The sequence below is a fragment of the Daucus carota genome, chromosome 6 (genome assembly GCF_001625215.2).
Source record: "Daucus carota subsp. sativus chromosome 6, DH1 v3.0, whole genome shotgun sequence".
NCBI classification, from domain to species: domain Eukaryota; kingdom Viridiplantae; phylum Streptophyta; class Magnoliopsida; order Apiales; family Apiaceae; genus Daucus; species Daucus carota.
In genome coordinates, this window is record NC_030386.2 from 12,855,315 (window position 1) to 12,880,284 (window position 24,970).

The 24,970-nt window shown below is 34.6% G+C and overlaps 2 protein-coding genes and 1 long non-coding RNA gene across 3 annotated transcripts; 2 read left to right on the forward strand and 1 right to left on the reverse strand.

Moving 5' to 3' along the window:
• Positions 1-1,586: 1,586 nt before the first annotated feature.
• LOC135147315 (uncharacterized) lies at positions 1,587-11,975 on the reverse strand. Its single transcript, XR_010284762.1, has 5 exons — positions 11,015-11,975; positions 9,004-9,175; positions 4,885-7,855; positions 3,068-3,239; positions 1,587-1,919 (listed from the first exon to the last, which is right to left on the reverse strand). It is a non-coding gene; the product is annotated as an uncharacterized LOC135147315 (long non-coding RNA).
• A 1,632-nt stretch (positions 11,976-13,607) lies between these two features.
• On the forward strand, positions 13,608-17,581 carry LOC108192366 (IAA-amino acid hydrolase ILR1-like 4). The gene is made up of 5 exons (XM_017372551.2): positions 13,608-14,094; positions 14,634-14,759; positions 15,075-15,389; positions 16,265-16,393; positions 16,911-17,581. Exons 1-5 carry the CDS (start codon positions 13,735-13,737, stop codon positions 17,316-17,318), a joined length of 1,338 nt encoding a protein of 445 aa, XP_017228040.1. The 5' UTR covers positions 13,608-13,734; the 3' UTR covers positions 17,319-17,581.
• A 249-nt stretch (positions 17,582-17,830) lies between these two features.
• LOC108192296 (uncharacterized) lies at positions 17,831-24,744 on the forward strand. The gene is made up of 10 exons (XM_017372505.2): positions 17,831-18,293; positions 18,944-19,180; positions 19,483-19,647; positions 20,293-20,402; positions 20,547-20,655; positions 21,286-21,441; positions 21,668-21,783; positions 21,870-22,036; positions 24,098-24,228; positions 24,298-24,744. The coding sequence occupies exons 1-10, from the start codon at positions 17,919-17,921 to the stop codon at positions 24,403-24,405; spliced, it is 1,674 nt and encodes a 557-aa protein (XP_017227994.1). The 5' UTR covers positions 17,831-17,918; the 3' UTR covers positions 24,406-24,744.
• The last annotated feature ends 226 nt before the right edge of the window (positions 24,745-24,970 follow it).

The window sequence follows — 24,970 nt, forward strand, 5'->3', positions numbered from 1 at the left end:
TCTGGTTCATCTGTATCTAGCTGAATCAAATATTCTTTATCAAATAAACATTTGAGACGTGGCTTGTTCGTCGAGTCTTTGTCTTCGTAGTTTTTCATCATAAGTAAAAATAGTATGGAATCTTCTGAATAAATAAAGTATTAAAACTTTATACCTTCTGGACTTTTGGACGTACTACAAAAGATTATTTGTACACTGAGTCTTGAACATATTAATGAACTTCTATCAGTGATGTGCAACAGCATCCTGAAATTCTTCAGACACATAATTTCAATAAATCACTTGACGTTCTTCGTACGGATTCCTTCAACAGTACTTGCTATTTACCTTGCTTTCTTATCAGAGTTGAGCTGGTACCTCTTTAATTACAAATAGGCTAAACATATGCCTTTGACCATGTTTAGCTAATTCCCCTATTATTGTTTGTTGGAGACTCGTTCTTTTGATCTGCAAGAATATTTTATAAGAACCTCAAAATGCGTGTCAAAAAGTAACATAAATAATCTTCTGGGACGGAGGGAGTAATATTTTTGTCAAGATTTTATATTTATTTGTATTTTTTAATTAATATTGTAAAAGTTAAAATCTAATTTGTTGTTGGTCGAAATGAATCTTATACAGAATTTAAAAGGAGGATTTTGATTGATGTAAAATTTTGTGCATACAGGAATTACCACCACTGATAATTATTACTTCCTCCATCTTAAATTAACTGTCCTGTTTGACTTTTCAAAGGTAAATTTGTCCCAAATTTTGATAAAAAATAAAAATTATTCTTTTACAATTTTATAAAACTGAAAAATATATTTTCAAGCAGATTTGATAATTTTTTCAATGACATATTTTTCATAATTCTATTCAATTATTTAATATACATTTTTTTAAGTCAAATCAAATTGACCATGAAAAAATCAAATAACTAAAAACTGTCGTTAATTTGGCATGGAGGGATTAATAATATTGTAGTCAATAATAATTCACCAACTAACTAAAAAGTGAATAATTATTTTTTGATAAAAAAACCAAAAAGTGACTGTCGTCATGAAAAACAAAATATGTTAAAAAATTATCGTACAGGAATACTTCAGTTTGTTTTATTTTACGTTTTGACTTTTGGCACAATTGTAGTTGAGTTGACCAGATAATAAAAATTACTCCCTCCGTCCCCCTGAGTAGTATACATTGGGGGACGGGGACGCGGCACGGACTTTAATGCTCCCGCAAAGTGTAGTTGTGCAATCTATTTTTAAAATATTCTTTTTCTGAATTAAAGTTTGGATGTTATACTTTTATACAGAAAAAGAAAATCTCAAAAATAAGTTACGGAACTATATTTTATAAAAGCATTGAAATGCGTGTCGAGCAATTAAAAAGAAACGTATAGAATTAAATGGGACGGAGGGAGTATTATTTTTGATTATTTTTTTATGAATTAAAATTTTAATTATATATTTTTATTAAAAATCAAAAATTTAAAGAATAATATGTTCAAATTATCAAATAATAAAACAGAGGAAGTGTGACAGCCCTCAAATCCGGGGGTCTGGATTTGGTGCCACTAAAACAAAATCATTTAAAAACCTATATTTGCGGAAGAAGGTAAAACAGATATTTCAAAATCTGGAAATTTTAAAAGAGATTTAAATCAAAATCACTTTGACCCCCCTAAAAACAGGATCGCTAATAGGTTACAGTACTGAAATCAGAAACCAAAACTTAAAATCTTATTACAACTTAAACTACATTATCAGTTAAACCTCGATAAGAAGAGTAACTGATAACCAAATAAATAAGTCTATTTACAACTGAACTGAAATAGAACAATTCTAACTAGAACTACTCTTGTAAACATCTCCCTGGCAATCTCGCCTAGCATCAATCTTACGCGCAGCTTATACAGGTGACATCTCAATCCCTAGCTGAAAGGGTTAGAAATAATAGCAAGAGTGAGCGAAAATGCTCAACAAGATAATAAGAAAGGCAAGAGCCACAAGATATAATTTCTTTTGAATGAAATCAGAGTATTTGAAATAAAGCAGACTTTTGAAGTAAATCATAACAGTTGTAACTCAAAGATTAGCACAGCAACAACAAGGAAGAATGAGCAACTAGAAGGCTCAACAATATATATATAAAATACTTAAATGTAAAGCATTAATAAGTGCTATCCTTCTGGAAGTAAAGAGATAAGAAACAGTAGTATCCAATGGAAAACAAAAGCAATATTAGCTTAAGTAATCAAATCATAAATTTTGATTGAAACTTCCACTGACGGGTGTACTATCACAGCTGATCAGCACGTGTAATAGTACGGGATCACACTTCGTAGAAGCATGTCCTAGTTCACAGGTACCAAATATAAGGCAACACATTGGCCTTTGGCAGAAAAGTATTATCATATTTCAATAATACCCAAATAGCCCTTCACTGGACCGCCGTCCCGGCCTCTTACGCAAAAACGTTTTATTTTTCTTAGGGAGTTGAATCACTCAACTCTCTCGATCAACAAACTCGCCATTTCACATGGTCCGGAGTAGTCATATCAACTGATGGCAACATAACTAGAATAATTAGTTATTTGCTAATTATGAATTTCAACTTTCTCAATCAACAAACTCGCCATTTCACATGGTCCGGAGTAGTCTTAACAATTGATGGCAGCATAACTAGAATAATTAGTTATATGCTTATTACGAACTCAATTTTATACTGTATGGAGTATATCTGGATAGAATAGCTTCTCACTATCTATCTTGAAAGTAATTCGAGGATTCTAGTAGAATGATTACTAGAATGTGGTGAATTCAATCATTGGAATGTATTGAATTCAATCATTATTTGAGTGTCTGTATGGTGTATGGAATACCGAACAACAATTATATCCCAAGCATATGATATTCTATGAATTGAATACAGAATATAATAATTGCATTGGCAATAATTAAAAGTTATGGAATAGAATCACTTGCTTTATAAAAAGGAGTTGAAATACTTGCTCTTAATAAATAAGAGAAGATTAGAAATACTTGCACTTTCAAATATATAAGAGAGAAATGAGAATACTTGCCTTAACTCCAGTGTCTAACTCAGATTTCTAATAGTACTATCTGCTGAACTATTCCCTTCTGCTTAGTCTATGACAGACTTAAAAGAGTATCCATAGCACAGCTTCACTTCATTGGTTTATGCCAGCCTCGCTCCACGATACTATTCACTATTTCTGAACATCCCAGTCGACTCTGTACGACAGTAAGACAATACTTCAATCGTCGGATCAAACGAAACTAATTACTAAATGCTATTAGAATCTGCAACTAACTACCCTTCGCATATCCATATATAGTAAACAAAAAAAATATATATAGACATCCACATAATAATATATATACACTGGATCAGTCAGACAAATAACCACATAATCAAGAAACATACATATTCTATCCAACTATAATATAATGCTATTAACTGTCAAATATCTATTTATAGACAGAATAAACTTAATTTCTAAAGAAAATTTCGGCATGAAGTATTCGTAAATAGGACTATCTCCCTGTTTTCAAATCAATCAAATCAAGCTCTTTACACTAAATAAAATACTAATATAAAGAAAATCTGCCTCGACATGCAGTAAATCACATAAGAAAAGTACCCGCCCCGACATGCGGCATCTAACACATAATGATAAATAATCCGCCCAGACATGCGGCACCTAAACACATAATGATTGAAAGAAACTAACAGTTTATCTTTAAAACGGAAAGTAATTCAATATTAATACATTATACTATCAAGAATAACACTCTAACATTTAACACGTAGCACTTAGCAGGTATCACATATTTCCATACATTTACTTACCACTTACCATAATACTCAATTTAGATACTTAAACTTATCATATAATTGAATTCATATATCTTATTGGAAAATATCTCAAATACTAGGTTACATAATCACATAGCCCACGTAGGCACTTAGCAGTTAGCACGTAGCATCTATTTCCCTAACAATGCTTATTATCACTTAGCAACCATATCAACATATTTCAACTAGAACACTTATTAGGAATTTTATTCTAGATGCAAGTCCCTAAAACAGAGCATACTATTCAATTCAATTTGCAAGTTGAATTAAATAAGCATAGCATTATAACTATTTAAGATATCGCATATTTATATTATTAATATTATCATTTACTATTATTACTACTAGTGCAAGCAATAATAATAATAAAGAATAATACTAATATTTATTAATATTCGACATCCTAAAATTACCAAGTAAACACAGTTTCACACATTAACATCAATAATAATGCTATGACTACCAAATCACATAAATATTATTTATAGATTTAATAATAATATCACGAATCAGTAACTATATAAATTCGATTAATAGCCTGATAATTATAGGATACGCTCCCGTATAATTTTAAAATCTAAATTTTATTTAAAATTGGGCAGCACCTCCTCTATTTATCGGACTACCAGTCGATATCATATCGACACAACAATCCCAACAAACCTGTAATCAATCTCTGAAATAATCGAAATACTTAATTTATAAATACTAACTAACCTCGATAATCAATCAAACGAACCAGCAAATGAAATAATAAATAAACACGTATAAGAAAATCAATTCAGGACTCGAGCCACTCGAATAATCTACACAGCCAGGTAGTCAAAACTCGGCCAACTCGGGCCCACACACAAATACATATACCCACCTGCACACACGCACGCATACTGAGCACCCACACACTGATTCCGCACACGGACACCAGAATATACACACACACACCCACACCAGACCACATAATCGCGCACACACATAGCCTCGTGGCACACACTAATACACACACTCGAAATACACACATACAGATGCACAGGCACAGCAGCAAAGCAAAGGGAGGCAGGGGAATGAGGGGAAAAGAGAGGGGACGAGCTGGTGGTGCCGGAATCGGAGCACGAGCGGCGATGGGCGGCCGGAAAACAGAGCAGCGGTGGCTAAGAACACTGCAGCGACACCCGGGAGAGAGAGAGGGCAAGGAGAGTGCGAGGGAGCAGGAGAGAGCGAGAGATTTGGGGGAGATGGGTGTGCAGAGAGAGATTAGAGAGAAAGAGAGAGACGGTGGAGAGATTTTAGGAGAGAGAAGAGGCGGTGAGAGATTGTAAAAGAAAAGAAAGTAAATCAGTTTATAAAAACTGATTTCACGCAAGACACGTATCAAAGCAATTGACACGTACCCCTGCCAGCTTGGTCTCAGACTGAATTTGACAGATTAGCGAACAAAATCACAGATAAAAATGATCCAGATAAATACCAAAATAATTTTTAAAATCTCAACATAATTAAAAACTAATAAAATATGATTTCCACGATTTTTGGATCATTTTTGAAATTAACAGAAACACCCCACTTGAAACTACACTGAAAATCATTTAGAACTGAATAATTATCGAAATATCATTTTATGAATTTTATAAATCTCTAAAAATATTTAATGAAATTATAAAGTGATAAAAAATGATTTTATATGCAATACACCATTTTATATAATTCAATCAGTATAAAACCCATAACAAATGGGAATTGATAACACAACTCAACAATCCAATAGAAATAAAATACACCGAATCTCAAGAATATAATCACACAATATTCATAATTAACTATAATTAATTATCGAACAATTCCACCAGTATCACTTAATCACATAACACATATATTCACATAATAATCATTTAGAATTTTTCAAAATAATATATGAAACTCATTTTTGAAGAAACAGTTATATACCAATAACACAATAACCCGGAGTTTAAATATAACATTTTGATTTAATTAAAATGGAATAAAATATCAAATCTCATTCCCTTTCTTGAACAAAATCACTTTCATAATAATAAATAGATTTTAAAAATCCGGGTCATTACAATCTACCCTCCTTAAACGGATTCCGTCCTCGGAATCAAAGAAAGAAGGAGGACGCGTAATCTACTAATCCACAAAACAAATATAGACCATCACACAATATTCAATTAAGGACAACCATAACATTTAAAAAAAAAAAAAAAAAAATTGGATCTATAATAATCAAATCTGAATTAAAAATCTGGGATATTACATTCTACCCCCCTTATAAAGATTCTGTCCTCAGAATCCGCGAAGAGAACTAAAACATACACGCGACGCAATACCATACCGCCATCCACTATTGATTAATCCTTGGCATACCTCAACTTTAAAGGAATCGGAATCTTAAAATTTTCGCAAATGCAGAATTGACTTTCCGGAATAAATCTTTGAGAATTTGGCTATAGGACAAAAATGTTTTCAAAATAGGTTTCATCTGAATAAACAAGTGACTGAGAGATCAAATATGATCCAACGAACTTAGTGTTGCGTGCCCATATAGACACTACTAAAGGTTGTTATCCTTCTTGTAATCACAACACACACAAGTGATGGCGTCCCATCAAACCTCTATCACACAGACAGATAGTCCTTGTGTCCCCTATAGTAGGGTTGTTCACCTCAGTTAGAATGGAAAATATGAAAATTTCAAAATCAACCAACAATGATTGATTTTTGAGAAATGAATCTTTAATACGAACCTTAAGAGTTGAAATCGAATAGCTTCCAAAGATACAAATTTTTGACAAAAAGGACTTCATGAATGTTTCAATAGAAGAGATATTAAAACAATTCACTGACTGTGAAAATGATCAATAGAATCAATAATGAGGATGGTATTGCCAAGGCTATCACATATGTCTTCGCTATCGATTCTTCTGACGATTCGTTTCGATTCTATGATGAATATTATTGTTAACTTGTATTCTCCTTCGTAGATCCCGTCACCAATATCCACGTTAGGTAGAAGTCCTGTCGAGCTTGGTACTGACAGAAGTCGTATCCAGCTTTGACAATCAGCAGTGTAGAGCGTTGGCATTCTAACCTACTCATAATACTATCTCGAGTAGCCTACCACTCCTATATAATTCTCATATCAAGAACTATACACCTGGCTTCTCGCAATGATCCATCAAATCTCATATTCCTTCTATATGACTTCATAAGAATAGATGACCCTCGAACAAATACTCAAAAAGTGGTAGAGATGACAAGGAACACTCAAGACTAGATAGGTCAATACACAAGTCTAGCTGCCTCTGGTTACTCAGAAAGTCAAACTCAAGTTCAAAAAGATTGAAAACTAAAGGTTCCATCATGTCCCTGAAATCCAACTCACTAGTTCTCGAATTAGAAACTAGGATATCCCAAATGATTACTTGAAATCAATGCTCCATTATCTACCTCAATTCTATCAACAAAGACTATACCAAATAGTCTCGACTTATCTCTAGTTGAGGTCCCACTAAACACAATCCTAATACAACCTACATTCTGATTTCAATAACTTATAACCTGGCTCTGATACCAACTGTGACAGCCCTCAAATCCGGGGGTCTGGATTTGGTGCCACTAAAACAAAATCATTTAAAAACCTATATTTGCGGAAGAAGGTAAAACAGATATTTCAAAATCTGGAAATTTTAAAAGAGATTTAAATCAAAATCACTTTGACCCCCCTAAAAACAGGATCGCTAATAGGTTACAGTACTGAAATCAGAAACCAAAACTTAAAATCTTATTACAACTTAAACTACATTATCAGTTAAACCTCGATAAGAAGAGTAACTGATAACCAAATAAATAAGTCTATTTACAACTGAACTGAAATAGAACAATTCTAACTAGAACTACTCTTGTAAACATCTCCCTGGCAATCTCGCCTAGCATCAATCTTACGCGCAGCTTATACAGGTGACATCTCAATCCCTAGCTGAAAGGGTTAGAAATAATAGCAAGAGTGAGCGAAAATGCTCAACAAGATAATAAGAAAGGCAAGAGCCACAAGATATAATTTCTTTTGAATGAAATCAGAGTATTTGAAATAAAGCAGACTTTTGAAGTAAATCATAACAGTTGTAACTCAAAGATTAGCACAGCAACAACAAGGAAGAATGAGCAACTAGAAGGCTCAACAATATATATATAAAATACTTAAATGTAAAGCATTAATAAGTGCTATCCTTCTGGAAGTAAAGAGATAAGAAACAGTAGTATCCAATGGAAAACAAAAGCAATATTAGCTTAAGTAATCAAATCATAAATTTTGATTGAAACTTCCACTGACGGGTGTACTATCACAGCTGATCAGCACGTGTAATAGTACGGGATCACACTTCGTAGAAGCATGTCCTAGTTCACAGGTACCAAATATAAGGCAACACATTGGCCTTTGGCAGAAAAGTATTATCATATTTCAATAATACCCAAATAGCCCTTCACTGGACCGCCGTCCCGGCCTCTTACGCAAAAACGTTTTATTTTTCTTAGGGAGTTGAATCACTCAACTCTCTCGATCAACAAACTCGCCATTTCACATGGTCCGGAGTAGTCATATCAACTGATGGCAACATAACTAGAATAATTAGTTATTTGCTAATTATGAATTTCAACTTTCTCAATCAACAAACTCGCCATTTCACATGGTCCGGAGTAGTCTTAACAATTGATGGCAGCATAACTAGAATAATTAGTTATATGCTTATTACGAACTCAATTTTATACTGTATGGAGTATATCTGGATAGAATAGCTTCTCACTATCTATCTTGAAAGTAATTCGAGGATTCTAGTAGAATGATTACTAGAATGTGGTGAATTCAATCATTGGAATGTATTGAATTCAATCATTATTTGAGTGTCTGTATGGTGTATGGAATACCGAACAACAATTATATCCCAAGCATATGATATTCTATGAATTGAATACAGAATATAATAATTGCATTGGCAATAATTAAAAGTTATGGAATAGAATCACTTGCTTTATAAAAAGGAGTTGAAATACTTGCTCTTAATAAATAAGAGAAGATTAGAAATACTTGCACTTTCAAATATATAAGAGAGAAATGAGAATACTTGCCTTAACTCCAGTGTCTAACTCAGATTTCTAATAGTACTATCTGCTGAACTATTCCCTTCTGCTTAGTCTATGACAGACTTAAAAGAGTATCCATAGCACAGCTTCACTTCATTGGTTTATGCCAGCCTCGCTCCACGATACTATTCACTATTTCTGAACATCCCAGTCGACTCTGTACGACAGTAAGACAATACTTCAATCGTCGGATCAAACGAAACTAATTACTAAATGCTATTAGAATCTGCAACTAACTACCCTTCGCATATCCATATATAGTAAACAAAAAAAATATATATAGACATCCACATAATAATATATATACACTGGATCAGTCAGACAAATAACCACATAATCAAGAAACATACATATTCTATCCAACTATAATATAATGCTATTAACTGTCAAATATCTATTTATAGACAGAATAAACTTAATTTCTAAAGAAAATTTCGGCATGAAGTATTCGTAAATAGGACTATCTCCCTGTTTTCAAATCAATCAAATCAAGCTCTTTACACTAAATAAAATACTAATATAAAGAAAATCTGCCTCGACATGCAGTAAATCACATAAGAAAAGTACCCGCCCCGACATGCGGCATCTAACACATAATGATAAATAATCCGCCCAGACATGCGGCACCTAAACACATAATGATTGAAAGAAACTAACAGTTTATCTTTAAAACGGAAAGTAATTCAATATTAATACATTATACTATCAAGAATAACACTCTAACATTTAACACGTAGCACTTAGCAGGTATCACATATTTCCATACATTTACTTACCACTTACCATAATACTCAATTTAGATACTTAAACTTATCATATAATTGAATTCATATATCTTATTGGAAAATATCTCAAATACTAGGTTACATAATCACATAGCCCACGTAGGCACTTAGCAGTTAGCACGTAGCATCTATTTCCCTAACAATGCTTATTATCACTTAGCAACCATATCAACATATTTCAACTAGAACACTTATTAGGAATTTTATTCTAGATGCAAGTCCCTAAAACAGAGCATACTATTCAATTCAATTTGCAAGTTGAATTAAATAAGCATAGCATTATAACTATTTAAGATATCGCATATTTATATTATTAATATTATCATTTACTATTATTACTACTAGTGCAAGCAATAATAATAATAAAGAATAATACTAATATTTATTAATATTCGACATCCTAAAATTACCAAGTAAACACAGTTTCACACATTAACATCAATAATAATGCTATGACTACCAAATCACATAAATATTATTTATAGATTTAATAATAATATCACGAATCAGTAACTATATAAATTCGATTAATAGCCTGATAATTATAGGATACGCTCCCGTATAATTTTAAAATCTAAATTTTATTTAAAATTGGGCAGCACCTCCTCTATTTATCGGACTACCAGTCGATATCATATCGACACAACAATCCCAACAAACCTGTAATCAATCTCTGAAATAATCGAAATACTTAATTTATAAATACTAACTAACCTCGATAATCAATCAAACGAACCAGCAAACAGGGGCGGATCTAGCCCACGAATGTTAGAGGGGCACGAAGCAAATTTTCGGAAAACACCTATACATCTTTAAATTTTTTGGGGGCACTTTTATAATTTTGTAAAATTTAGAATGGTGAAAAAATGTAAAAAAAAGATTTAGGGGGGACACGTGTCCCCGCGTGCCTCTTCCTAGATCCGCCCCTGCCAGCAAATGAAATAATAAATAAACACGTATAAGAAAATCAATTCAGGACTCGAGCCACTCGAATAATCTACACAGCCAGGTAGTCAAAACTCGGCCAACTCGGGCCCACACACAAATACATATACCCACCTGCACACACGCACGCATACTGAGCACCCACACACTGATTCCGCACACGGACACCAGAATATACACACACACACCCACACCAGACCACATAATCGCGCACACACATAGCCTCGTGGCACACACTAATACACACACTCGAAATACACACATACAGATGCACAGGCACAGCAGCAAAGCAAAGGGAGGCAGGGGAATGAGGGGAAAAGAGAGGGGACGAGCTGGTGGTGCCGGAATCGGAGCACGAGCGGCGATGGGCGGCCGGAAAACAGAGCAGCGGTGGCTAAGAACACTGCAGCGACACCCGGGAGAGAGAGAGGGCAAGGAGAGTGCGAGGGAGCAGGAGAGAGCGAGAGATTTGGGGGAGATGGGTGTGCAGAGAGAGATTAGAGAGAAAGAGAGAGACGGTGGAGAGATTTTAGGAGAGAGAAGAGGCGGTGAGAGATTGTAAAAGAAAAGAAAGTAAATCAGTTTATAAAAACTGATTTCACGCAAGACACGTATCAAAGCAATTGACACGTACCCCTGCCAGCTTGGTCTCAGACTGAATTTGACAGATTAGCGAACAAAATCACAGATAAAAATGATCCAGATAAATACCAAAATAATTTTTAAAATCTCAACATAATTAAAAACTAATAAAATATGATTTCCACGATTTTTGGATCATTTTTGAAATTAACAGAAACACCCCACTTGAAACTACACTGAAAATCATTTAGAACTGAATAATTATCGAAATATCATTTTATGAATTTTATAAATCTCTAAAAATATTTAATGAAATTATAAAGTGATAAAAAATGATTTTATATGCAATACACCATTTTATATAATTCAATCAGTATAAAACCCATAACAAATGGGAATTGATAACACAACTCAACAATCCAATAGAAATAAAATACACCGAATCTCAAGAATATAATCACACAATATTCATAATTAACTATAATTAATTATCGAACAATTCCACCAGTATCACTTAATCACATAACACATATATTCACATAATAATCATTTAGAATTTTTCAAAATAATATATGAAACTCATTTTTGAAGAAACAGTTATATACCAATAACACAATAACCCGGAGTTTAAATATAACATTTTGATTTAATTAAAATGGAATAAAATATCAAATCTCATTCCCTTCCTTGAACAAAATCACTTTCATAATAATAAATAGATTTTAAAAATCCGGGTCATTACAGGAAGTGTTTAAAAAAGAAAAAGAAAAAAAGAGAGGAAGTAGTTTTCCTTTGGGAAAATAGATTTTTTTGCCACCTAACTTATTATTTGTTTAGAAACCTACCACTGAATCATAATTTTTTTCTTTTTTGCCACTAATGTTAGGTTCAGATTTTTTTTTTGTCACTAACGTTAGGTTCAGATTTGATTATTAACACTATGTTATTCTTTTTGGAGTTAATTGCATTTGGCACCCCTTTGGTTTCAGCATGTTGCACATTGCACCTAATAGTTTTGGAATAAACACTATGCAGCCCCTTACTTTTAACCCGTAGACACTTTGCACCCTTTCCGTTATCTTCTGCCGTTACCGTTAACCTTTGCAGGGGCATTTTGGGAAATTTTATTATATTTAATTAAAATCAGACCTTTATTTAAATTTTCCGACCATCTAAACGATATTTTTCGAAATCAATTTTTCGGTAGTCTGCAATATAATGGTGATCTGTGTCTATATCTTTATATGTAGTACTTCATATGTGTCCTAGGCAGTTTATCTTGGAGGACGAGAGTACGGATTTTTTTACTCAGAAAGGAAATCTCAAAATTAACTTATGGAACTATATTTATAAAAAGTGAGAACCTTAAAATACGTGACAAGTAGTGGTAAAGAACTATAAAGTCAAGTGATACTATATTTTTGTGGAGTCTTAAAATAATTTATAAAACTAAATTTTTTGGGTTCTTAAAATGTCTGCTAAACTCTCATACTTCAAGATAAACATAACGTTAGTGACAAAAAAAATCCAACGTTTTTTTAAGGAAAAAAAACCAACATTAAATTTTATCCAGAAAAAATAAAATAAAATAATTTTTGAAATTTTTTGGAGTCTCAAAATGCGTGTCCAACTCTCGTCCTTCAAGGTAAATACCTAGGACACTACATATAAAGATATAGACACATATCAGATCGCCATTATATTGCACACTAACACTATATTTTAATAATGCTAAACATATAACATAGTGTTAATAATCAAATCCGAACCTAACGTTAGTGACAAAAAAAAGTCCGAACCTAACATTATTGACAAAAAAGAAAAAAATTATAGTTCAGTGGTAGGTTTCTAAACAAATAATAAGTTGGGTGGTAAAAAAATCTATTTTCCCTTTTCCTTTTACTCCCTCTGTCCCTCTCATTTCTTTACAGTTACTATTTTGAGATGTCCCTCTCATTTCTTTACGTTACTATAAATAGTAAGTTTTTCTCATCTTTACACCCACTATCTCCCCCCCACTATCTCATATTTAACAATAAAAACTACTATTACACTCACTACTTTCCTCCACTATCTCAAATCTATTATTAAATATTGATAGGTCCCACCATTTTACCTATTTTTCATCTAACTTTACTCATTTTCCATACATTGTCTTGGTCTCCATGTCCCCCTCCAATGTAAACAATTGAGAGGGACGGAGGGAGTACGTATTTAATAAAGTTTTCTTCACTATTCAGTATTCACTGTTCAGCACATGACACTTAAACTCACGTGTCAAAATACAATCACTAAACTATCGGACGGCTGGACATCAAAGTACTTGCACAACATCTAGTTTTTCAACTCACTTTATCTTTTAGTCTTGCTTTGTTTTGTTGAGTATGTTCCTAAATCAAGTTTAATGGGTTTTTCAACATGGGTCTTGTTGATCTTAAATATTTTGATGTTTGCTGCACTACCCATTTTCTCAGATAGTAGTTTGAGTTCGAATCAGCTCCCTGAAATCCCCAAAGAATTTTTAAAATTTGCCAAGAAAGCTGAAGTCTTTGATTGGATGGTGAGAATTAGGAGGAAGATTCATGAGAATCCTGAACTGGGTTATCAAGAATTTGAGACTAGTAAACTTATTAGAGATGAACTTGATCGTTTAGGGATTCAATACAAGTACCCAGTTGCTGTTACTGGTGTTGTTGGATACATTGGTTCTGGTGAGCCTCCCTTTGTTGCTTTGAGAGCTGACATGGATGCTCTTCCCATTCAGGTTTCTTTATTGTTTTATCATTTTTTAATTTTAGAATTTAATATACTCAAACACCCCCTTGTTTTGACCAGGTTCCAGCCCAGGGATACCATTGTATCAATAGGCCATTGGTTTCTTTACTTTTCGACCTGTTGGAGTTTATAGTTTTAGGTTTTGTTTCAAGTGCAAACTAATTTAGCCTACAAATTACAAACTTGTGAGTTGTGTTGGTGTAAAGTAGGTTTGTAGTGCGGTGACCTGCTGATTTGTACTACTGTGAGTGGTGAATTTTGACGGATAATTCGGTGTTGGTCTGTACAGTTTGTATGCTGAAATTGTTTGTGGTGAAACATGAATGGATGTCTATATGGATATATATGTTGCTAAATGTCTATTACGGGAAACTGGATAATCGTTATCATGCACTGATGTTTATTAACCAGGCTGTAATAATATTTTTTATTATGGTGATTGTTATTGCCCAAGGTTTGGACTCGTGTAAGTTGATTGATGCTTGTATGTTGATATGTAGTTTACCAAATGATATTGGTTCTTGATAGGAAATGGTGGAGTGGGAGCACAAGAGTAAAATTCCTGGAAAGATGCATGCGTGTGGGCATGATGCACATGTCACAATGCTGCTTGGTGCAGCAAAGATTCTACAAGAGCACCGTGAAGCTATAAAGGTAGTTCTGCAGATGACAAATTCATAGTTTTGTATGTTTTCACATCACCTTTTAGGCAAACTTCAGGGAATCCGTACATAGTGTACTTTATATACCAATTTACGAGAACAGTTAGGGATTGAGGGTGCGGAATTGTCTCATCAGTCGATAATAGTTGGGAAGTAAAACGAGGTTTTGTCTGGCCTGTATCTACTTTTCTGTGATTTTGGCTAATTAGTGGATTAGTGTATGCCTGACGTTAAGCTCGATTTTAGCATGCCCTATTCTGATGTCTCTTAAATTATTTAAATGATCCACGCCTTTTGCTTTCAACAGGGAACTGTTGTACTTGTTTTCCAGCCTGCAGAGGAAGGAGGTGCTGGAGCAAAGCAAGTGATAAATGCAGGAATTCTTGAGAATGTGAAAGCCATATTTGGTCTGCATGTTGCACCTGACTTGCCTGTAAGCAAAGTTTACTCAAGGCCGGGTCCTATTATGGCCGGGAGTGGATTCTTTGAAGCCGTTATTAGCGGTAAAGGTGGTCATGCTGCCATCCCTCAACACTCAATCGACCCAATATTGGCAGCTTCAAACGTAGTTGTCAGTTTACAGCATCTTATTTCCCGGGAAACAGATCCTCTTGATTCTCAGGTAAATTTCTGTATTGGTGTCATACATGGGTTTGGAAATAATATAAGCAAGCTTCCAGACCACTAATTTTGTTATGTTTAGAATTGTTTAAGGATACTTTTCCTGGAAAGATCTTAACTAGTAGGTTGTGTAGTTGTTTTGCTTTCGAAGGAGGATGTGTTGTTGGAAAAAGTAATGCTTTGGTGCTCTATCTTCTATAACACCAACCCTTGCTTTATTCGTGATCCAAATTGCAGATATGTACATTTTAAAGAACCTTTTTGCTTGGACTAAATGCCTAAATTTCTTTTGTTCAAAATAACTTGTTAAACTTCATAGGGATCTTTTACTGCTAATAAAGGAGGGTCGATAAATTTTAAGGTGCTCAACTACGGATTGCTACTCTTTTGCCTAGCAAGCCTAGTAGTTAGAGAGAGAGAGGTAGAAAAACGAACTGAACCAAGATTCATAGACAGAGAAAGAGAGTGGAGGTTCTTTTTCTAGTTGAATGCCCATTCTTCTGTTTGATAAACTCTTGCCGAAATTTGTTTACCACCCGCATCTTCTCTTGGGGGTCTGATTGAACTGTCTACACTCTACTCTCTATGATAGAGCCTGTTCCAAATGACTCTTCGATTTGAAAGTTACTGTGAAGATAGTAAGATGGTGTTCCCTCTCCCCATGGGTTTTCCTGCCTTGTCGATTTTTCACTCTAAACCCCACCAAGCCCAAGCTCCCCCCAATCGCTTCTCTCCCATCATGCCTTTACTCATATCAGAATGGTTTAGTTAGAACTTTATTATGTTCTTGTTGATTTACTCTTTTTGAATATTGGAAGTGAATATACATTGTAGAAAGATGATGAAGGATAATTCATATTTTAAGTTTACTTCCAGGTAGTTACAATTGCAAAATTCAAAGGAGGTGATGCATTTAATGTTATTCCAGATTCTGTTGTTATTGGTGGCACATTACGTACCTTCTCAAAAGAATCTTTGATGCAGCTAAAGCAGCGAATTAAGGAGGTACATATATCTGCCTAAGTTGCACTCGTGATTTGAGAATTTTATTGTAAAATTTTGGTATGTAGTGAATTTCATTTACACTTATTTCTGGTAAATACATTGACAATTGACAAGAGGTTGAAACTACATAAATTTAAAACTTAAATATTTCCACCACCTATTATCTCTCCATGGCATACTTAATGAGGGCCAATTTTGAATTCGTTCTGTAACACTTCTTGACTAGAGGAAATAATATTTTTGAATTTATATTCATTTGTCCTTCATTCCTAGTGAATAAGATACTGTACTTAATGTATTATAGTATTCGTGCCACCGCTTGCATTAACAAAAAACTGAAAATCATTCAATTCATGTTTGTGTATGCATTTGCATCAGGATTACTTTCCCCAGTCTGCATTGAATATCTGCAGTTGTTTCAAGCGTTCTATATAAGTTCTGCAATATTACCATTTCCAGCCCTAGCAACTCAAATATTTTCAGACAACCTATCTTTTGAGGCTTGCAATTTCAACAGGTTATTATTGGACAAGCAGCTGTACACAGGTGTACAGCAACTGTGAATTTTCTAGAAAGTGAGAAGCCATTCTACCCTCCTACTGTCAATGATAAAGGGCTGCACCAGTACTTCCAAAATGTCGCGGCCGACATGATTGATATTTCCAGTGTAAAAGAAATGCAGCCAATGATGGGAGCTGAAGATTTCTCATTCTACCAAGAGGAGATACCAGGTTACTACTATAATCTTGGTATGAAAAATGAAACAAAAGGAAACCTGGCATATCTGCACTCTCCCCACTTCCAAATCAATGAAGATGCTTTTCCGTTTGGTGCTGCACTTCAAGCGTCACTGGCTGCTAGATATATTCTTGAAAATCAACCAGAAAGCACGCCACTGAAAGGAGAACATCGTGATGAGTTGTAGTTGCAGTACTTTTAGCTATTGGTAAAGAAAAAAGTGCCAGGGGCATATGGAGCTTCACGATTTCGCGCTGCTAGAACTTATTATATCAGTAATTGAGTAGCCAGATGTGATGTTTTTAACTGTCTACCAACACTAAATATGTAAACAATCAGCTTAACTGCAAGCAGACCTTGCAAATATGACCACATTCTGATTTTATTTATAAGGATGTTGTTGATCTTGTATTATTATTGTAGCTAATATATGGGTGCCATTTATGTCCATATGTAGATAACATGTTTTGCATTGCAAGCCTCATATTAAAATATGAAGAATGATTAAAAAAAAATATATTTACTCAAAATTATAAAATTACTTTAAAAAAAAAAACCCTAAATCATAAAACTAAATATTTTATTTACTATTCCAAACATGAAGACAAAAACTTATGTTTTAGAAAGTAATTAATTACATTTTCAAAAGTAATTATTTATCTTGACATTTATTTCTAAAAAAACAAATATATAAAAACTAAAAAGACAGCCAAACGGCAGGTTAGTTTGGCGCCTCCCTCCGCGCTCCCACCTTGTTTTATCTCCTCAACCAAACTCCCCGGCGTCAATGGCGACGGCGGCGCTGCCGAGCTTCCATATCCGGCGACTCAATTTCTCTCATCCACTTCTCCTCAATCTCCGCACTCACTCTCTCTCCTCTTCTTCCACCGCACTAGCTTCACTAGACTCCGTCTCATCCGAACCAGCTCAATCCAACACTAGCACCACTGCAAACCCTAGAAACGACAACGTCAAGGCCAAACCGACGTCGTTTTACCCCAAGAGAGGCCAGACTCTTGAACTCGAGTGCGAGTCGATTGCGTACAAAGGCAAAGGCGTTTGTAAAGTTGCGGATACTGGATTCGTGCTTATGTGTGATCGTGTTCTCCCTGGTGAACGCTTCATCGGTCGCGTTACTCGAAAAAAAGATAATTACGCTGAGGTAGTTAATTTAGGATATTTGGATATTCGTAGCGCTGTAGTCTAGTGGATTTGTTTGTTCGTGCCTACATGAACATTTTAGGGGGCGTTTGGATTGAGGTTGGGAATGGGAATGGAGGTTATGGGAATGGGGGTTAATGGAAATGGGAATGGTATGAGAAGGGTATGATTTAACCACCTAAAAGGATTGGGGTTCCCATTCCATGGCACCAAATAACTAATCCAAACACTTGTTATGAGATTAAGGTTCCGATTCCCGTTAACCGGGCTCATTAACCATGAACCAAACACCCCCTTAATTTATGAATTGATGGAGTGTTCATGAGTATTTGAATTTCGTTTCATGTTAATTTATGTTTTTTAATATTGTGGTATAGTGATTAGGTTTGTTCGTGCCTATGTGGACAGTTTCAGTTTTTAATTGGTGGACATGTTCAAGAGTATTTAAATTTCGATTTATATTAATTTACGTCATTTAATATCGTTAGCATTTTAGTGTAGTGGATATGTTTATTCGGGCCTAAGTGGATGTTTTAGTTTTTAGTGGATGTAAGTGAGTGTGAGAATTTTTACAGTTTGGGTAGCGGAGTTAGGGTTGTTTATTCTGTCCGAGTTTTTTTTTTATGTATGTTGTGATTGTGAAAAGTGTAGGTGAAAAAATTGAAGACACTATCTCCACATCGGGATGCTGTGGAGGCGCCATGTGAATATGCTTCGCATTGTGGAGGTTGTAAAACGCAAAATCTGTTGTACGAGGCTCAAGTGAGAGCGAAGGAACTACAAGTTCGTGAATTGACGGTGCATGTGGGAAGGTTTTCTAATAAGGAATTGGAGACTATTATGAAGCCTATTGTTCCTTGTGATATCCAGTTTCATTACCGTAACAAGGTTGGATTATAATCGAAGTTTTTTGTTGTTTTGCCTCTGTTTGTTCTTTTTTTTGTTGGTGATTATAGATTGGTTGTCCTTTACTGACATTTAATTTGCATTTTTGGATGTAAAAATATTGAATTTTGAATCGAGGAACATGATTGTGAGTTTGCACTGCGACTGTCCTTAATTCTGGGAATGCATTCAATGAAAATTAGTCCAATCCTAAATATGATCTTATATATTCAATATAACAATTTTGTTAGGTTTTGTATAATACTGGGAATAGTGACATTTTAGCCTCTATTATGATTGTGCAGATGGAGTTCTCATTTGGTCCAAAAAAGTGGAAACCCCAAGAACTGTTGGGGGAGGGCAGCTCCAACAACAATGATGATTATGCTTTGGGTCTGCATGCTCCTGGATTTTTTGACAAGGTTCTTAATGTCGACATCTGCTTATTGCAGAGTGAACCAGCTAATAGGGTATGCTGCTTGTTTTTGTGAATATTTCAAAGATAACAGTGGCCTTAACTTCGGTCATTGCATTACTTATTCAACATAGATATCCAATATTCTAGCCCTTGGTAGAGAAAGGCCTTTCTCTTCTGTGAGATTGTTTATCACCTTGCATCGGAAGCGAATACCTTTTTTTTTAAAAAAAAAGATTAATATATTCTGGTTTCAACCTCAACCTCCAATACAGGGGTGAGGGCAATACCGCTAGGGTAAGGAACCTTTGGTCTGATATGAAGAATTTTTTTAAACGAAGCCTGATACTACAGAAAGCCTTCAGTGCCTTCTTTTACTTCTTACGTCCGTATTTAGGCTTAAAATATTAATTAATCAGAAAACTATATAAAACTGAGAATGTCAACATGTACTGAATTCATTCAGCTCAGCAAAGCTGAATCTGGTCAAGATTTTAACTTTATATAGCTATCTCAAGGTAAATGTCCAGTTGTTCACCATGCTTTACTGATGAAAATTTAAGAGTTTCTCTATTACAAATTAGGTAATTTGCTTGTCATATATCTTGCTAATATGTTGTGGGAACAGGCCATCCATTTGAGCCACATATCAGATGCACTTGCTTTGCCCATTTGTTTAAATAGTATTTTTGATCAATAGGTTCTTGCAGCAATTCAAGATATTTGGAGGGAGTCCCAGTTAGGTCTATCTCCATACAATTGCCGCTCTCATGCTGGATTTTTGAAGCATCTAATGATACGAACTGGCAGGTATGCAGGTTTTATATGTTTATTTTAAATATATTTAGCTTCCCTATTAACATATTAGTTATTACACTATTATAGTTTCATAAGAATCATATAACTGATTTTATGCATGCGTCTTTTGACTCTTTTCTACCTCTTTTGATTTAGGGATGCTGAGACCAGTCTTCCCGAGATTATGGTAAATTTTGTCACAGCATCTTACGAGCCTGATCTGCTGAAACCCCTTGTTGAGAAAATTGAAGCTATCCCCGAAGTGGTATGCAATTGAGCAAACTCTATAAGCTTCTTTTGTTTTGATTACTTACACGTGCAGTCCATATTTGTACCAACTCAATAGTGTTATAAGCTATAGAGCATATATTGGAAAAAACTATACATATGTGATAGTCTTGACCATCTTTTTAACATTGTTATGACCTTGCTTAACGCTGAATGGGTTGAGTGTTAATTTACTGCTGAAGGTGTCGATATCTTAAGTGACTTCAAATAAAAAAGGAGGATACAAGATACTTACTCCAGGATATTATTTAGTTGCTTTACTTGTCTTCAAATTAGATGTAGGTATATATTTTGACAACATTCCTGCCCACAAATTAGAGGACCAGTAGTTTATCATCTCCTCTTTTAGTATACAATTTTATTGATGTAGCTGGATACTAGATATTAGGGTACATGAAAAGCTTAAAGGCGAAAACTGAACCACTGTTTCTATTTCGGAGCTATATTTATTTGCTGCTCCTGATTGTTTCTATTCATTAGGACTTACCACTGTTATATTATCACTTCGCTTGTGTGAAACTTAAAAATCTCATACTCATTGTCATGACATCATCTTTTATGAGGCAGTACATAATTTCTGTACTTGACTATTGTGCTGTATACGTAGGTAAGCATCATGAACAATGTAAACACTTCTGTTGGTAACACATCTGTCGGTGAGATGGAATACACATTATACGGGAAGCCCACTATAAGAGAGATTTTAAGAGGACTTACATTTCAAATATCAGCAAACTCTTTCTTCCAGACAAATACACGTCAGGTATATGACCGTAAAAGGAAATTGGCTGCCCTACCAGTTTTTCCCTTTACCATTTTCAATGATGACTTCTTTAGTGTTTTATCTCTCCTTGGCTGCAAATGCACAACTTTGCAACATAAGGAAATGACTTTACTGCCAGTAGTTCTTGCAATATTATCGTTCTAAAATGGGTTGCTTAATCTTTTTAAAAGTGTCATTGATTGTAAATGAATCAACAATTGTGCAGGCAGAGATTTTGTATAAACTAATCGAAGATTGTGCCTGTATAAAAGGAGATGGATCAGAAATTGTTCTCGACTTATTTTGTGGCACCGGAACTATTGGTCTTACCCTGGCCAGAAGGTCATTCTGTTTCTCGCAGTTCATCTCCTTACATCTAGGGGTTCAAATATCCAAAATCTGATCAACTATATCTTTCTGTGTTACAGAGTAAAACATGTTTATGGGTATGAAGTAGTCCCTCAAGCCATATCAGATGCTGGTCGCAATGCGAAACTGAATGGCATTGACAATGCTACCTTTATCCAAGGGGATCTTAATAAAATTGGTGAAAATTTCGGGAATGCGTTTCCAAAGCCTGACATAGTCATAACAGGTTATCTCCTCAGTATTCATTGTTTCAGTTCCTACCTGTTAAGGTATATGTGTGATTGGGACAACTTTGGTGTTTGCAATGCATACATTTTTTTTGAGAATAACTGAATAAGTAGCCTGAGATGCTGAATATAATGACTTCATATCATACAATATTGTGCCATATTTAAAACAAACATACTTGACTTCTAACAATACTCTACTACTTCTAATATATCTCCTAAAACAAGATAGACTCAATATCTCCTACAAACTCTCTAGAACTCCAACAATCATCCAACTAGTTCAATCTAAAATTAATCCTCAAAATAAATAACTAAACAAATAATAATAATAACTAAATTTAAGATTATTCCAACAATCACCCCCATAATCTTAAATTTACTTAACAGAATTTATGAAGCACTTCTCTTCATTTGTGATGCACTTCTCACTACCAACAATTTGTTAATGCACTTCTCATTAACACCAATTTGAAAAAAAAAATATGTATCCATCAAAGCACAACTATTTTATTCAATTTTTAAGAAAAGTTAACTGAGATGTATTTCAGGATCTTTATTATTATTTTTTTTATAGATCCTGTAGTCCCGCAGGAGAAAGACAAGGCTTCTTTCTAGAAGAAACTCTAAAATATTTTAACGGGAGTATTTATAATGCTTTAAGCATAAACATCAAAGTAGTGTAGAGCACATATTTCATTTTATTTATTATGTATTTTTTGTCTTGGGGGGGGGGGGGGGGGGGGGGTGTTCTAAAATTAAACTATAAATTTTGTATTTTAAAGCTCTGTATAATTATTATAATGTTTAGGTTTGTAAATAAGAGTGCTGGTACCCAACATTCATATGTTTGCCTGGGGGGCTGTTATGCAATTGTCAGGTTTCTCACCGTTGGATGACATATCCAATGGCTGGGATTATAACATTTCTCCCATCTTCCAATGCTTAAAAAACGCTGAAAGTGTGTTTTCAGCGCTTTTAAACCGCTGAACGACAACTTCTTTTAGCGGTTAAAAAGCGCCGGGAATCCCGGAAACTCGTATATACACGCATTTATCCTAGAATGGATATTTTGGGTTTATTTTAATCTAAAATCGCAAAAGGGAGAGCTTTGGAGAAGAAAAAAGAGGATATTTTCATCAATATCCACATTTTTGTGATAATCATCAACTTCATTTTCGACCAAAATTTCATCATCAATATTCACAAACACATTATCTACATCGTTATCGACATTTACCACATTATCAATAACTGTTACAATATTATTATCAACTAATTTTGTTGTTTTTCTAGGGACAGTTTTGAAACAAAGAATCTGCCATATTAAAAACAAAATAAACTTGTTAAGATAAACATATCAGAGATTTACCACAAATATGTCTCTCTCTTTCACCCAAGTAATCCTCTTTTTTCTTCTCCAAATCTCTCCCTTTTGCAATCTTTAGATGAAAATGAACCCAAAATATCTATTCTAGGATAAATGTGTGTATATATGAGTTCCCAGGATTCCCAGCGCTTTTTTAACCGCTGAAAGAAGTTTCCTCCAACGGTTGAAAAGCGCTGGAAACACACTTTCAGCCTTTTTTAAGCACTGGGAGATGGGGGAGACTGTTATAATCTCAGCCGTGGATATCTCATCCAACGGTGAGAAACCTGACTTTTGCTTAACAGTCCCCCAGCATACGAATGCTGGGGACCACCACCCTATAAATAAATATAATAATTAAAAGGGGAAAATGGTGCAGTTTTTACCTACCGAGTCCACAGACCTACTTTAACATAATTTAGAGAAATTTATTAATATCTGAAACCTTGCACACCATATATAGCCGCATTGGAGGAGGGTTTAAGGACCCCCCTCCAAATATGTCCAGGTATATGTACATAAAACCGTTTCATTTGCACTTGGTTGTTTCATGTGGCATGGAAAAAGAGTTCCATGAAGCACACTGTACTCATTAACATGTTAAACTAGTTCTTGTATCATGTTGGTCATGTCTTGGATTCAGATACATGTAAAAGTTGCTCATTTTCTGCCTGATGTGCAAAAACTGCAGACCCGAACCGTCCAGGAATGCACATGAAATTGATTAAATTTCTGCTGAAGCTCAGGGCCGCAACCATCATCTATGTGTCGTGCAACCCTGCTACTTGTGCACGTGACCTTGATTATTTATGTCACGGTGTGGTAAGTATATGTCATTTGATCAATCCTGTGTCCTTAATTCAGTCATTAACCCTTGTTATCTTCTCGCAGGCGGAAAAAAATATCAACGGATGTTATAAACTTCGAAGCCTCCAACCAGTAGACATGTTCCCTCATACTCCTCATATTGAATGTGTTTGCTTGCTGGAACTTTCTTGATTGATACTTCCTGTCATTTTCCGACCCCTTCAGTCCATATTTCCTCCGGCTTGTCAATGTGATTCAATTACTTTATTATGATTGTTAGCATATAAACGATGGATAGGTGAGAAAAACTTTAATGACCAAAGGTTGTAGAATTTCATCCTACCACATCCGTAGATCTTGTAATATCTTATACCCTAGCATTTTTATCCTATTAACCAAGGGTAGTAGTTCTACATAGAGTTTCAACAACCATGTATCGATTCAAGGCGCGTTTTTCAGCGTTAGATTTTTATTTAATTATGCTAATTTTGATTACTATCGATTTGTGACATTTGCAGATCGTTTGGCTAACCTTATTTTTCAGAAATAAGGGTTTATTGTACTTTTTCCTGAAGTAGATGCTGGTCTGATGCATATATAAACTGGCCGGGCATGAAATGAAATGGGATGCATGTGGGGGCACAAGTATCATGAATGATGAACCTAAATTATTGGGATGATTAATCTAATTACGCACTCTAATGCCAATGTCAATACAAAAATCATAGGCGGAGCCTAGAAAGTGGATAATTAGCAC

Bases quoted from the DNA above. Each gene is read 5' to 3' on its own strand.
- LOC108192296 (XM_017372505.2), top strand. From the start codon at position 17,919: ATGGCGACGGCGGCGCTGCCGAGCTTCCATATCCGGCGACTCAATTTC. The intron at 19,648-20,292 runs GTATGCTGCTTG...TTTGATCAATAG, and splicing joins AGAGTGAACCAGCTAATAGG to GTTCTTGCAGCAATTCAAGA. The intron at 24,229-24,297 runs GTAAGTATATGT...ATCTTCTCGCAG, and splicing joins ATTATTTATGTCACGGTGTG to GCGGAAAAAAATATCAACGG.
- LOC108192366 (XM_017372551.2), top strand. From the start codon at position 13,735: ATGGGTTTTTCAACATGGGTCTTGTTGATCTTAAATATTTTGATGTTT. The intron at 14,760-15,074 runs GTAGTTCTGCAG...TGCTTTCAACAG, and splicing joins AGCACCGTGAAGCTATAAAG to GGAACTGTTGTACTTGTTTT. The intron at 15,390-16,264 runs GTAAATTTCTGT...GTTTACTTCCAG, and splicing joins CAGATCCTCTTGATTCTCAG to GTAGTTACAATTGCAAAATT.